Below are 15,035 nucleotides of genomic sequence, written 5' to 3'. Positions count from 1 at the left end.
TGTTGCAAATGACAAGAGTTCATTCTTTTGTAATGTCTGAGTAATATTCCATTGTATATATGTATACCTCTTTATTCATCTATCAGTGGACACTTGGGTTGCATCCATAATTTGGCTGTTGTAAATAATGCTGCAATAAACATAGGGGTGTGTATATCTTTTTGAATTAGTGTTTTTATATTATTTGGGTAAATAACCAGTAGTTGAATTACTGGATCATATGGCAATTCTATTTTTAATCTTTTGAGGAACCTCCACACTGTTTTCCACAGTGGCTGTACCAGTTTGCATTCCCACCAATGGTGCACAAGGGTTCCTTTTTCTCCACATCCTTGCCAACACTTGTTGTTTCTTGAGCTTTTCATTTTAACTATTCTTTTTTTTAATAATTTTTTATTATATTATGTTAGTCACCATACAGTACATCCCTAGTTTTTGATGTAAAGTCCCATGATTCATTACTTGTGTATAACACGCTGTGCACCTTGCAATACGTGCTCTCCTTAATACCCATCACCAGCCTATCCCATTCCCCCACCCGTCTCCCCTCTGAAGCCCTCAGTTTGTTTCCCAGAGTCCCTAGTCTCTCATGGTTAACTATTCTGACAGGTGTGAAGTGATATCTCATTGTGGTTTTGATTTGGATTTCCCTGATGATGAGTGATCATGAGCATCTTGTCATGTGTCTGTTGGCCATCTGGTTGTCTTCTCTGGAGAAATGTCTGTTCATTTCTTATCCCCATTTTAAAAATTGGATTATTTGGGTTTTTGGTGTTGAGTGTATAATTTCTTTATATATTTTGGTTAATAACCCTTTATTAGATATGTCCCTTGCAGATATCTTCTCCCATTCCATAGGTTTTTGTTTAGTTTAGTTGGCTGCTTTCTTTGCTGTGCAGAAGCTTTTTATTTTGATGTAGTCCTAATAGTTTATTTTTGCTTTTGTTTCTTTTGCCTTAGGAGACATATCTAGAAAAATGTTGCTACAGCTGATGCCAGAGGAATTACTGCTTGTGCTCTCTTCTGGGATTTTTTACGGTTTCAGGCCTCACATTTTGGTCCTTAATCCATCTTGAGTTTATTTTTGTGTATAGTGTAAGAAAGTGGTTCAATTTCATTCTTTTTCATGTAGCCGTCCAGTTTTCCCAGCACCATTTGTTGAGGAGACTGGTTTTTTTTCCCCACTGCATATTCTTGCCTCCTTTGTCATAGATTAATTGACCATTTTGTGGGTTTATTTCTGAGTTCTCTATTCTGTTCCATTGATCTGTGTGTCTATATTTGTGTCAGTTCCATGCTATTTTTTTTATTAGTACAGCTTTGTAGTATATCTTAAAATCTGGAATTGTGATAGTTCTAGTTTTGTTTTCTTTTTCAGGATTGTTTTGTCTATTCAGGGTCTTTTATGGTTCCATAGAAATTTTAGGATTGTTTGTTTTAGTTCTGTGAAAAATGCTCTTGGCATTTTGATAGAGATTGCATTAAATCTGTAGATTACTTTGGGTAGTGTAAATATTTTAACAATATTTGTTCTCCCAACCCATGAGCATGAAACTTGGGTTTCAAACGAACTTTCATTTGTTTATGTCATCTTTAATTTCTTCCATTAGTGTTCTGTAGTTCTAAAAGTAAGGTCTCTCACCTCCATAGTTAGGTTTATTCCAAGGTATTTTATAATTTTTGGTACAATTGTAAATGAGATTGTTATCTTAATTTCACTTTCTGCTACTTCATTATTAGTGTATATAATGCAATAGATTTCTGTATATTGATTTTTTATTCTGTGACCTTACTGAATTCATTTATCAATTCTAGTAGTATTGTGGTGGAGTCTTTAGGGTTTTCTACGTAAGTATCATGTCATCTGAAAATTGTGAATTGTACTTCTTCATATCCATTGGGTGCCTCTTATTATCTTTTTTTCTTGTGTGATTGATGTGGCTAGGACTTCTAGTACTGTGTTGAGAAAAATTGTTAATAGTGGACATCCTTGTCTTATTCCTGATCTTAGGGGAAAAGCTCTCAGTTTTCACCATTGACTATCATGTTAGTTGTGGGTTTTTTGTATGTGGACTTTATTACATAGAGGTATGTTTCCTCCAAACCTACTTTGTTAAGGGTTTTTATCATTAATGGATGTTGCATTTCGTCAGATGCTCTTTCTGCATCTATTGAAATGATCATATGGTTTTTTATCATTTCTCTTGTTGATGTGATATATCACATTGATTGGTTTGCAAATATTGACCCACCCTTGCATCCCAGGAATAAATCCCACTTGATCATGGTGAATGATTTTTTTAATGTATTGTTGGATTTGATTTGCTAATGTTTTGTTGAGGATTTTTGCATCTATGTTCATCAGAAATACTGGCCTATAGTTCTCTTTTTTTGTCTTTACCTGGTTTTGGTATCAGGGTAATGCTGACCTCATAGAATAAATTTGGAAGCTCTTCTTCCTCTTCTATTTTTTTGTAATAGTATGAGAAGAATAGATATTAACTGTTCTTTATGTTTGGTAGAATTCACCTGTGAAGCCATCTGGTCCTGGACTTTTGTGTGTTGGGAGTTTTTTGATTACTGATTCAATTTCTTGTGGGTGATTGGTCAGTTCACATTTTCTATTTCATTCTGATTCAGATTTGGGAGGTTATATGTTTCTAGGAATTTATCCATTTCTTCTAGGTTATCTAAGGTACTGAAATATAATTTTTCATAATATTCTCATGTCATCCTTTTTATATCTCTAGTGTTGGTTGTTACTTCTCCTGTTTCATTTCTGGATTTTCTCTATTTGAGTCCTCCCCTCTTTTTTTTATGAGTCTGCCTAAAGATTTATTAGTTTTGTTGATCTTTTCAAGAACCAGCTCCTGGTTTAATTGATCTGTCATTTTCTTGGTTTTTATTTTATTTCTGCTCTGTCTTTATTATTTCCCTCCTTTAACTGGTTTTACTTTGTTTTGTTTTTTTTCTTTTTCTAGCTCCTTTGGGTATTAAGGGTAGGTTGTTTATTTGAGATTTGTCTTGCTTCATGAAGTAGGCCTGTATTACTATAAACTTTCCTCTTAGAATAGCTTTTGCTGCATCACAAGGATTTTGGACTGTTGTTTTATTTTCATTTGTCTCCATGTACTTTTTGGTTTCTTTTTTGATTTCTTGGTTGACCCGTTCATTGTTGAATAGTGTGTATTTGTGCTCTTTCCAGATTTTTCCTTGTGGTTGATTTCTAGTTTCACAGTGTTGTGGTTGGAAAAGATGCATAGTATGACTTTAGTCTTTCTTAAATTTTTAAGACTTTTTTTTGTGTCCTAACATGTGATCTATTCTGGAGAATGTTTCATGTACACTTGAAAAGAATGTGTATTCTGCTATTTTTGGATGGAATGTTTTGGATATATCTGTTAGATCTTCTGGTCCAATTTGTCATTCAAAGTCATTTTTTCCTTGTTGATTTTCTGTTTGGATGATCTATCCATTGATGTAAGTGGGTAATTAAAGTCCCCTGCTATTATCGTATTACTTCAATTATTTCCTTTGTTACTAGCTGCTTTATGTACTTGGGTGTTCCTCTGTTGGGTAGAAATGTTAACAATTATTATATCTTCTTGTTGGATTGATCTTTTTATGATTATGTAGTGTCCCTCCTTGTCTCTTGTTACAGTCTTTGTTCTAAAATCTATTTTGTCCAATATAAGTATTGCTACACTGTCTTTCTTTTAATTTCCATTTGCATGATAAATCCTCTTCCATCTCTTCACTTTCTTCCCCCCCCCAGGGTTTTTATTTAAATTCCATCTAGTTAACAGGCAGTGAAATTAGTTTTAGGTGTAGAATTTAGCGATTCATATATAATACCTGCTACTCATCACAACAAGTGCCCTCCTTAATACCCATCACCAATTTAACCCATCCCCTCCACCTCCCCTTCAGTAATCATCAGTTAGTTCTCTATAGTTTAAAGTCTGTTGCCTCTCCCCTCCCCATGCTCATTTGCTTTGTTTCTTAAATTCCACATGAGTGAAATCATGGTATTTGTCTTTCTCTAATTGATTTATTTGGCTTAGAATAATACTCTCTAGCTCCATCCATGTTGCTGTCAATGACAAGATTTCATTCTTCTTTATGACTGAGTCATATTTTACTGTGTATATATACTACATCTTCTTTATCCATTCATACCTTCACTTTCAGTATGTAGCTGTCTTTAGGTATGAAATGTGTCTCTTGTAGGCAGCCTATAGATGGGTCTTGCTTTTTTTATCCATTCTTTCACCTTTGTCTTTTGATTGGCATTTAGCCCATCTACATTCAAAGCAATTGTTGATAAGTATGTAGCTATTGCCATTTTGTTACTTCTTATATGGTTGTTTTATAGTTCTAATCTGTTCTTTTCTTCCCCTGCTCTCTTCTTTCATGGTTTGCTGGCTTTCTTTAGTGATTTACTTAGATTCCTTTTTCTTTAATTTTTGGATATCCTTTACTTTGTTTTTGATTTGTGGTTACCATTAAGTTTGAACGCATTCTAAAAGCACTGAATTTTTGTTGCTCTTCCCTACCTCCCTTCCCCAGTGTTTTTTTTTTTTTTAAGGTATATGGTGTCATAGTTTACATCACTTTATTTTGTGGATCCCTTGCCTGATTTTTATAGATATACTTAATTTTATTTACTGCCTTTATACTTCCTACTTTTCTTACTCCTGCTTATGGTCCTTCCCTTCCATTCAAAGAGTCCCCTTTAACATTTCTTGTAGGGCTAGTTTAGTGGTGGTGAATTTCTTTAACTTCTCTTTGTCTGGGAAACTCTTTATCTCTCCTTCTATTCTGAATGATAGCCTCACTGGATAGAGTACTCTGGGTTGTAGGTTTTTTCCTTTCAGCACTTTGAATATATTATGCCACTCTTTTCTGGCCTGTAAAATTTCTGCTGCAAAATCAGGTGATATCCTTAAGGGGTTTCCCTTATATGTAACTGTTTTCTTTTCTCTGGCTGCTTTTATGTTTTTTATTTTATTATTTTTAAAGATTTTATTTATTTATTAGAGCAAAAGCACGAGCAGGGGAGAGGGACAGAGGGAGAAAGAGAAGAGACCTCCACTGAACAGGGAGCCCAATGTGGGGCTTGATCTCAGGACCCTGAGATCATGATCTGAGCCAAAGGCAGACACTGACTGAGCCACCAGACATTGATTGAGCCACCCAGGTGCCCCTTATCTTGCCGTTTTAAAAATTCTCTTTATCACTATTTTTTGCCCTTTTAATTACTGTGTGTATTGGTGTGAACCACCTTGGGTTGATTTTGTTGGGGACTCTCTGTGCCTCCTGAATCTGGGTTTCTCTTTCCTTATCCAGATTTGGGAAGTTTTCAGCTATTATTTCTTCAAATAAATTTTCTGGCCCTTTTCCTCCCTCTTCTCCTGTGATCCCTATGAAGTAAAATGTTATGCTTGATGGTATTACTGAGTCTGTTCTGATTTTATATTATTTTTTTTCCCTCTCTCCTGTCCAGCTTGATTGCTTTCCATTACTCCGTCCTCCAGGTCACTCACCTGTTTTTCTTTTTCCTCTAGTCTACTATTAATTCCCTCTAGAGTATTTTTAATTTTAGTTATTGAGTTCTTCATCTCTGATTGGTTCTTTGTTTTGTGTCTCTTTGTTGAGGGTCTCATTGAGGTCCTTGACTCTTTTCTTGAGTCCAGTGAGTGTCTTTATGACCATTTCTTTAAATTCTCTATTAGGCATATTATTACTTCCATTTTGTTAGCTCTCTTGTTGTGATTTTGTTCTGGTCTTCATTTGGGACATATTCCTCTGTCTCCTCATTTTGTCTAACTCTCTGTGTCTGTTTTTCTGTGTTAGGAAAGTCAGCTATGTCTCCTGCTCTTGAAGGTAGTGGCCTTATGAAGAAGAGTCTGTAATGCCCTGCAGTGTGATGTCCCCTGTTCAGCAGAACCTGGCCCTTCAGGGGTTTCTCCTGTATGGCTGTGTGTACCCTACTTTTGTGTGGAGGCACCTTTGCCTTCAATCCAGTCATCTACTAATAACTCTTTTCCTGTTACAGGCAGGGTTTGGTCTCTGTCCTTTTACTGAGCCAGTCTGGGGCTGCTCTGGGCTTGAGTCAGGTCAGACCTGGCATTTTCCAGAGTTGCACTGCACCGAACCGCAGGACACTCTCCCTGTGTTGTCCTCTGAGAAGCTTTTGTTGGTGAGCTGGTCCTGCAGTCAGATCAGATGTCTGTCCCCAGCCCACTGTTGGTGCCAAAGTGGTTTGTGTGGTTATCTTCCTTGGGGCAGGAGTCACTTTGGAGTGGTGCTGACCCATATCACGGCTGCTTGCATACTTCCATGCTTGTGGTGCTACTTTGGATGGATTCCTGTTGAGGTCGGGTTGGAGAAGTAGGTTTACAGGAGGACATAGGGGCAGGGCACCAGGGCAAAGTATGATCAGGTCTGCTGTGGGAGGGGACCTGTAGTCATTGTTTGAAGCTGAGCTGGTTCCGGCAGGTATCAGTGTATATAGGCTGGAGGGAAATGGCACTTGCCAGCTCTTTTGTTCTTGAAGAAATCTTTCAAAGATTACTGCCCCTTCAGCATATTCTCTGAGATTAGTAAACATATTCCACTTGTATACCATAGTAGTTTTTCAAACTGGTGCTTCCATTGTGTGTCTCAGCAGGGCTGTTTGTTATGCTGTCTCTTTAAGAGGGGGACTCAGTTTCCTATTGATTGCCCTCTGCCTTTCCCAGAGCTGTGCTTGATGATTTATAAATTTCCATGTGTTAAACCCCACTAATTGTAAGAATTTAAGAAGTTAAACCCTTCTGGTTTTGAAAACCAAATGTTATGGGGAATTCATCTTCCCAGCAAGGGTTCCCTGTGCCTGGGGTGCCTAGTGTGGGGTTTGATTCTCTTTCCTCTCCATGCTCACAGAATCTCTCCTTCCTGGGGACAGGCCCTTCAGGCTCTTGACCCAGTCTCTGCTCTTCCTATCCTCTTTGATATGGCCTCTTCTCAACATTTAGCTGTGGAGAGAGTATTCTGCCAGTCTTCCTGTTGTTTCCTAGGTTATTTACACTGATGTGGGTGTTATCTAGATCTGTGTGTGGGACGAGGTGAATCTAGGATCCTCTCCCATCACAGCTTCTCTAATTCAGTATTTTTGAGGTGGAGCTTGAGATCTTGCAATTTTAACAGGCTCTCAGGTGATGCTGCTGCTGCCGCTCAGGAGCCCATATGCCAAGAACTGCTTAGGAGATGCTAGAAATTAATTTATATTTGTCCCTGCCTTGGTCCAGTGTGGGCTTAAAGCAGGTAATATTCTTCAAGGGAGAGGAAAAAAAGAAGAAAATCATGGAACTGGCAATGAGTCTAATACAAAAATGCAAATTCAAGGATCTTATATATTTGCTGGGGGGCGGGGGTGTTGTGCACAAATACAGTGCCAAGTGTTTCAAATGTCTCTACTGCCAGAAATACTGTGTATTTTAAAAATAAAATCACCTATGGCATCTGGAAAAGAACCACTAGACTATTCAGAACTGTTGTTTGGGACAGAATTTCCATGGTCAGCCTGACGAGTGGTCAGTCTGATGCATTATTATAAATATATTTTAAAAAGATAAATACATAGGCATGTGCATATACACACATGAGCACACACATAAGGGATGGATTGAGTAACAGACCCACCATGTGCTTCATTTCAGACAGTTGTGTCATAGCCATTTAATTTTAAGTAGATTACTCTAATTAGAAGCCTTACTCAAGTTTTCCTTTTTTTAACAATGTAGTTCATTTTTCACTTGCAGATACTAAACTGGAAAACAAATTGGATGGTGAGTGGAGGAAATTGCAATCTTAAACTTTTTTCCCCAAAGGAATAGGGCAAAATTCCATTTTATTTATTGTTCTTTATAAAAATCAGGTCTAATAGTCACAATGAATCCTTCACACATGACCAAGCTATTTTTTTGTTTCTGATTGTCTCCTACAGCGTTTATCTTAATGTTCTTCCATGTGTATAATTTCCCAGAAAATTTAGTACTTAATATTCTGATGGTTTTCAGTACGTGTTTGTCTCCCTACTGAGACAGTAAGTGATTCAAGGGCAAAGTCTATGCCTTACACCATTTCTTTATCTTCCAGTGCTGAGCCCACATGAGGTGCTTAATAGCTAGAGCATTAGTTCTTCACGTGGGGTGGAGGTGAGAGAACATGTCAGAATCACACGGGGAGCTTTAAAAAAATACTTGTACCAGAAAGGCCCATATAATTCTAAAGGTACAAGATTTTAATATTTTATTCATATTATTTGTATTTCTAGTGATAATTTCAACCTGCTTTTTCTAAAATCTAGTACCTTCAGTGTGGGAACTTGGCTTACGATTAAGTCAGCACCACAAAACCAACGGTAAGTGATGAGTTATTTTGTAGCAAATAATGGGAATACTAGTTCACTTATTTGGAGGGGAAAGAAGCTGAATCCTTTCTTTGAATCATATAAAAATTTATTCTTTCATTTATTTAATTGAATATCTTATATATGCCAACCACTTTTCTAGATTTTGAGGAACCAGGAGTAAGTAAAAGAGACAATCGGCTGTTGGTCTAGAGAAACTTTCATTTCATTTATGGACAATTAACATACATGTATACAAATACATATATATATATATATGTATATATATATATATATACATATATATACACACATATACACACACATTTATACACATGTTAAAGAGCTATAAACAAAATAAAGACAAGATAAAGAAATGGGGGGACAGGATATAAGGGATAGGGAAAGCTTTTTTGAGAAGGTGACAACTGGGTAGAAATTTTAACAAGGGGAAGAAGTGGGACATGAAATGATTGGAGAATAGGGCATTCTGAGTGGAGGGAACAAGTGACTGCAAAAGTCTTCAGGAAGAAAGGAGCTTGTTTGGGTCTTTGAGGTACAACATAGAGGCCAGTGAGATGGAGCTGAATGGGTGAGCAGGAATGTATTAGGAGGGTGGGGTGGAGTAAGTGTCTCTGTCCTTGATGGTTGAGAGTAGGAATTGGAGAATGAGCTGGAGAAAGGTGAAGGACTAAAAAAATCCAGGAGTGGAGATATAGGCTTTTCTGAATATGTGAGTGACACATCCATAACTCCTTCCATAGGAAGGCCCCTGGCCTCTACTCAGAAGATGTTAATTCCCACACCTCAGTTGTTAAACTGAATGATGTGTCTAATAGTATTGAGCAGGATGTGGTAAATGTCACCAAGCACAAGGAGATCTTGGTGCCTGTCTTTGGGGTGCTGGGACAAAATAACACAGACTGTGTGGTTTATAAACAACAAAAATTTCTCATGGTTCTGGGGGCTAGAAATCTTTTACAGGTTGCCAGTATGGTCTGGTGAGAGCTCTCTTTTGGGTTGCAGGTGTCTCATTGTATCCTCACATGGTGAAAGAGATGGGGAGCTCTGTAGGATCTTCTAAGTGCACTAATCCCATTCATGAGGGCTCCACTCTCCTAACCTAATCACCCACCAGAGGTCCCACCCAGTAATACCATTATCTTTGGGAGTTCAGGTTTCAGCATATGAATTCTGGGGTGGAAACAGACATTCCGATCATAGCTGTGTTCAAAATAGAGAAGCAAGGAATACGTTTTTACACTGTAAAAGTGTACAGTGTTTTACACTGTAAGAATGCTTATCTACTTTGTAAGCTAGAAGTGCCTTAGGAAAACCCCTCTAGATGTGGTAGAAGTGGTCTCATTTGTGGATCAGAGTGTTGTCCAGGACTCTCTCTCCGCACAGGAGTATGGATCATCTTATGCTTGGGGCAAGTTCCACCCGGGAGGAGTGTGGGAGGATGGGGTTTCATTTCCCCCAGTACCTTTTGTTCTTGCCTCTATTCTATCTGGGATGGGTTCCTTTCATTATTGTTAAACATGAATATTATGCTTGTATTGGCATCATACATAAGCAAGATTTTAGACACTTGGAAGATATAAGCCTACTTAGAAGCTACAAATCTGCTCCTCCCCTTCTAGGAATTGGCTCATTTGATTGTAGGGGCTGGCAAGTCTGGAATTTGTAGAGCAGGTTGGCAGGCTAAAAATTCAGGTAAGAGTTGATGTTGCAAATCTTGAGTCCGAGTTCCAATGGGTAGCAGACTGGAAACTCAGGGTGCTATGTTGCATTCTTTTATTTATTTATTTTTTAAATTCTCTATCTACCTATATTTAGCAATCATAAAATTTTTTTCCAGCTTAAGTGAGGTATAGTTGATGAATAAATTGTATATATTTAAAATATAGAATGTGATGGTTTGATATATATACATTGTGAAAGGATTGTCTTTCAACTCAGTGGGTTTTCACCTCCCCCATCCCCTCCCCACCCCCGGTTGTAAGAATGCTTATCTACTCTCCCAATGAATTTCAAGTGTACAATGCAGTCTGTGTTGCAGTCTTGAGGAGAATTTCTTCTACTTCGAGGAATCTCAGTCTTTGCTCTTAAGGCCTTTGCTTAGATGAGGCCTACCCACATTATGGAGATTAATCTGATAATTTATTCCCTCTAAGTCTACTGACTTGCTTATTAACCAATTTATTTACTTGTTATTTATTTACTTACTATTTATTCATTCACTGATTTATTGATTTTCTTACTCAAAGTCTACATCTCAATAATGCCTTTACAGAAACATCTAGACTGGTGTTTGACCAACAATTAGGCACTATAGGCTAGGCTAAGTTGACACATTTAGTTAACCATCACAGGGCACTAAACTGTCTTATATATTAAATGAACCAGTGTTCCTTGGGTGTAGAGATTGTTCTTTGGATATGCAGTGTAAGAAAGTAGTTCAAACCCATGGTCTCTGGAATCAGACTCTTGAATTTGAATTGTATCCTGAACCATGTACCAGTTCTCTAAACCTTGGATAATTAATCTATTTGTGCTTTAGCTTCCCCATCTATAAAATATGAATATATTACTCATTGCTTAAGGATATTAGGATGATTTAATTACTTAATGTAGATAAGAACAGTGTTATATGGAAGTGTTCAGTAAATATTAGTTATAGTTAAAACATGAGTATCTTTATTAGATGGTTTTGGGGACAGGGACTGGGGGCCCAGGAAATTGGCAAAGGTAAGTCAGTAGAAGGAACTCTGGTACGAGCAAGGGCAGACCTCAGCAAGAGGGTCAGAGCTAAGGAAGGAATGGGTTAGTAAAGGTGTGGAATGGGTTACAGCAGGTAGATTTTAGGAGTACTTACATTTTATTTTTCAGTACCAAAATTTCTTATGACATCCTCAAGTGTTAGAAAGTTGGCTAAGTACTACATTCTGTGTTAGTCATGGTTTGCAGTTGGGGACTAGAAGCAACCATGTGTTTACATTACCAAAGAAGTGGTATGGTAGGGAAATGAAGTATGGACTCTGATGATTTTATTTGAATATTAAAGGAAAGAATGACTCCAGAATTGGAATGCTCACGGACATTTCAATAATACACACATATGTCATTGCTTTCCATCTGATATCTTATGCACCAACTGTGCTTATTGCTTACTGTCTGCCATGTTGGTCCGTCCTTTTCTATCCTTGGCTTTTGTGTATATGACAATTTTGCCTTTGGATATTTTTGGGGCGGATATATTTTACTTTGCTTAGAATATAGACAGGAATAAGTAAAGAGGGAGAGTTATTAAAATCAGATACTTGGGAGACCGTCTTGTAGCTCTGGTCAGGCTAAAGTAGGTCAAGAGAGGTGGTTCTTTAAAGTGGCCAAATGACCTTGTGCACTACGTAGTGATGAGGGCCTGGAGCAAAGCAGGTAAAACTTTGATTGCTTCCCTTAATTGCCGACCCCATCCTGAACACATGGATTCTAGGCTTAGCCTTAGGACTGGAAGAGGCCAATTTGAGATTGGTCAGACTTGAGTACCTCGCATACAGCTATCACAAGCCAAGTCACTGGTGCCCAGCAAAGAAATTAGCATTTATCACATTTCAGTAAAAATGATGTGGCCCAGTTAAATTAGATTTCCTTTCATTTACAATAGACTTAAAATCCTATTTAGCTATAATCCAGCTATCGTAAAATTGGTTACAAGGTTCCTAATTTTCTGAGATATTGAAACCTCCCCATTCTATCAGAGCATCTTGATTTTATCCATTTTCATCCATCGTTAAATTTCTTATGGCTGAGAATGCCAGAGGCGACCTACCTTTCCAATCCGTTGCTGCATTCAGCAGTAACTGGATTGAGATCAGAAACATTTATTTTATTCAATGCCTTATCTGCTCTTTTCCACTATTTTAAACACCACTGAGGGTCAGACTGAAAATCCTTCTCTGAGTCTAACTGTAATCAAGCAGGAAATGGTTTTATTTTATTTTAAACTAATATCAAGCCTAAGAAGACAGTATCATTTCATACAATGGGATTGAACGGCCCGTTCTGCCATTGCTGAAAATTTACAGTTTGCATATTTTACCACAAAACCCATGCTTGCATTGGTGTTTCACACTTAACATTCTTTCAGTCTTCTCTCTACTTACATTGATGTGTCTCTGATTTGGGAATCAGTTCAGGCTTTGCCACCTTTAGGGACATATAGCTGCAGGTGATCTCACTCCTTCATGTGAATTCATGCTGTTCTAAAGGTCTGTGCTACCTATATAGTCTATTCATCCATAGATTGACGTCCTTATTTCCGTGTGAGTCTTGACTCCCCATCCAAATAGGGCACTTTGTGAAGACTGAGACTATGGCTCAAATGGCTTCATTTGTTTCATTTGGTTGGCCTTGTGTGTGCAAGGGTCTGTATTCTCTGGGTTCCAACATTCCTTAAAATGTTGGTGAGACAGTCCTTTGTGGAGCTTCTTGCTTCCTCTTTCTCTCTGGTTTTCTCTAGGCCTTAATGCTTTCCATGTCAGTGGGCTCAACAGCTCAAGCTGTGATGTACTTTGTGATTTGAGAGGTAGGGATGGGATGGTGTGGGAGAGCTGTGTCTCATAGTCCATGCTGAGCTCATTGGTGTGCCAGGCACGGCGGCTTCTGTTCCTGTAGAGCAGGGATTGACTCTGCCATGAATTGTCATCATTCATTCTTGCTGCCCTGCCTGCGTGGTGGTCACTTATGGCTTTCTCTTGGAGCCATCTGCAAAGAGATGAGAAAGATAGGATTGGGACATAGTAGGAAACTTGGGTTGCTTTGATTCAGAGCAGGAGACGGGACAGGAGATAGCATCTGTGATCCTGATCTTGTGCTCAGTATTCTCAGGTGAGCTGGAGAGCTGGCGTACAACAAAGCATGATGTCACCAGCAGCTGCACATCACTGAGACAAAGGCTGACTGAGCACATTCTTTGAGTCCTGTTTTGTTGGAGATGTTAGGGCTTGGGGTGCAGAGACTTGTCCAGTTTGGCACCTGCATTTGAGTTGCTGAACCCTCTACCTGGGAGCCTAGTACTGGGCTACATGTCTTCTGAGTCCTAAAACTCAAAGCAGAGGAAATCTCAGAGGCATGTCATGGGGGTAGGAACAGAGACACATAGAAGGATAAAAGAACATGGAACTTTGTTATTCAAAAATGTAATGAGCTTTCCATCAGCCACAGGTACAAAACTGAACATGTTTTCTGGGGGGGAGAGGAAGCAAGGGGCAATAACACTGTGGTGTGGCGTGAGCTGTGCTGTGGAGAGCATGGGCGGTGTGTGAACCCCAGGCAGAGGCACTTGACCAGTCAAGGCTTCTCGCAGCTGAAGAAGCGGAAGGCATGGAAAAGACTGACAAAATGCCTTTCTGTTTCAAACTTATTAAGAAGAATCATCAGGGTACCAATAGAAAGAAGTGTTCATTGTTCCAGAAAGTTTGGGTTAAGTGTTTTTATGTCCTTTGTTTCATTTATTTTTTTCATATAGCCTATTATGACGACATGAAGAAGGTATTTTCTGGGGCTTACTAGGCCTCAGTCACGCTGTATCTCAGAAAATACACTAGAGGAGAAGTTAGACAGGAGTCTAGGTTGCCCCCAGTAACTTCCTCAATTACATGGGGGCTGGGAAGCTGTGATTGCAGCCCTTTGCTAAGGAGACTCCCAAGCAGGGCCCATCATAGTTCTCTTCCTTCCTCTCACACGTGTCCTACTAGATGGCACACAGAATATGGAATGAACCAGGTGCTGGGAACCAACCTCTAGAGATAGCCCTGATCTAGCCTGGGATCTGGCTCACCTTTTTTTTTTTTTTTTTTTTTTTTAAAGATTTTATTTATTTATTTGACAGACAACGAGAAAGGGAACACAAGCAGGGGAAGTGGGAGAGGGAGAAGCAGACTCCCTGCTGAGAGGGTAGCCCGACATGGAGCTCCATCCCAGGATACTGGGATCATGACCTGAGCCAAAGGCAGACGTTTAATGACAGAACCACCCAGGTGCCCCTGGCTCACCTTTTTGCTCTCCTTGCCTACTCAGTTCATGGGTCTTTCTCAGGAAGACTTGTCATCTCACCTTTCATCAACAATCAAGCCCATTCTCCAACATCGGTTAAAAATGTGGTGTTGGCAGGATTAACATCAGAGGGCAGAGTCAGTAGCCTCAGGACAGTTGTATTTCTCAAGTTACCCTTGGAGGTTACCTATTAGAGAATGCTGGGATTCTAAATACAATGGAGGTGGGGCTTCTTTCTGAGTAAACCAGCAGGATTTGAAGGAAGGCCCTCAGGGAGGGTCAGGGTTCTGTCTGGCCTAGCCATTCAAAACCCTCTCTCTTCTAAGCCCCTATTCTTACAGTTGGCTCCTCAAGCTCTGAGAGGCAGGGGCCATATAACTGAGGCAACTCCCACCGCAAATGTTATGTGGGCCAGTGGCACTGTTACTAATCAGTCAGCACAGGGCGAGCAGCCCTCTTCCTCCCAGCCTGCTGTAGAATAGCCTGCTGGGAAGTGGTCTAGGGGGGGAGTCATACTGAAGAGCCAAGGATAAGGGAGCCCATAGTTAGATCCAATGGAGAATTTTCCCCCTTCTTGTCCAGG

General features: G+C 39.2%; 1 protein-coding gene across 1 annotated transcript in view; it reads left to right on the top strand.

Moving 5' to 3' along the window:
* The window catches only part of TDRD15 (tudor domain containing 15), a 120,031-nt gene extending 110,631 nt beyond the window's left edge, over positions 1–9,400 (top strand). The window contains exons 3-4 of the mRNA XM_048222864.1: positions 8,321–8,407; positions 9,160–9,400. Coding sequence (XP_048078821.1) covers positions 8,321–8,407; positions 9,160–9,400 — 328 coding nt within the window. The remainder of the gene's footprint in view (positions 1–8,320; positions 8,408–9,159) is intronic.
* Positions 9,401–15,035: the final 5,635 nt, after the last annotated feature.

The sequence above is a fragment of the Ursus arctos genome, unplaced genomic scaffold (genome assembly GCF_023065955.2).
Source record: "Ursus arctos isolate Adak ecotype North America unplaced genomic scaffold, UrsArc2.0 scaffold_8, whole genome shotgun sequence".
NCBI classification, from domain to species: Eukaryota; Metazoa; Chordata; class Mammalia; order Carnivora; family Ursidae; genus Ursus; species Ursus arctos.
The sequence above is the reverse complement of the archived record's forward strand: the minus strand, read 5'-3'. Positions and strand labels throughout refer to the sequence as shown.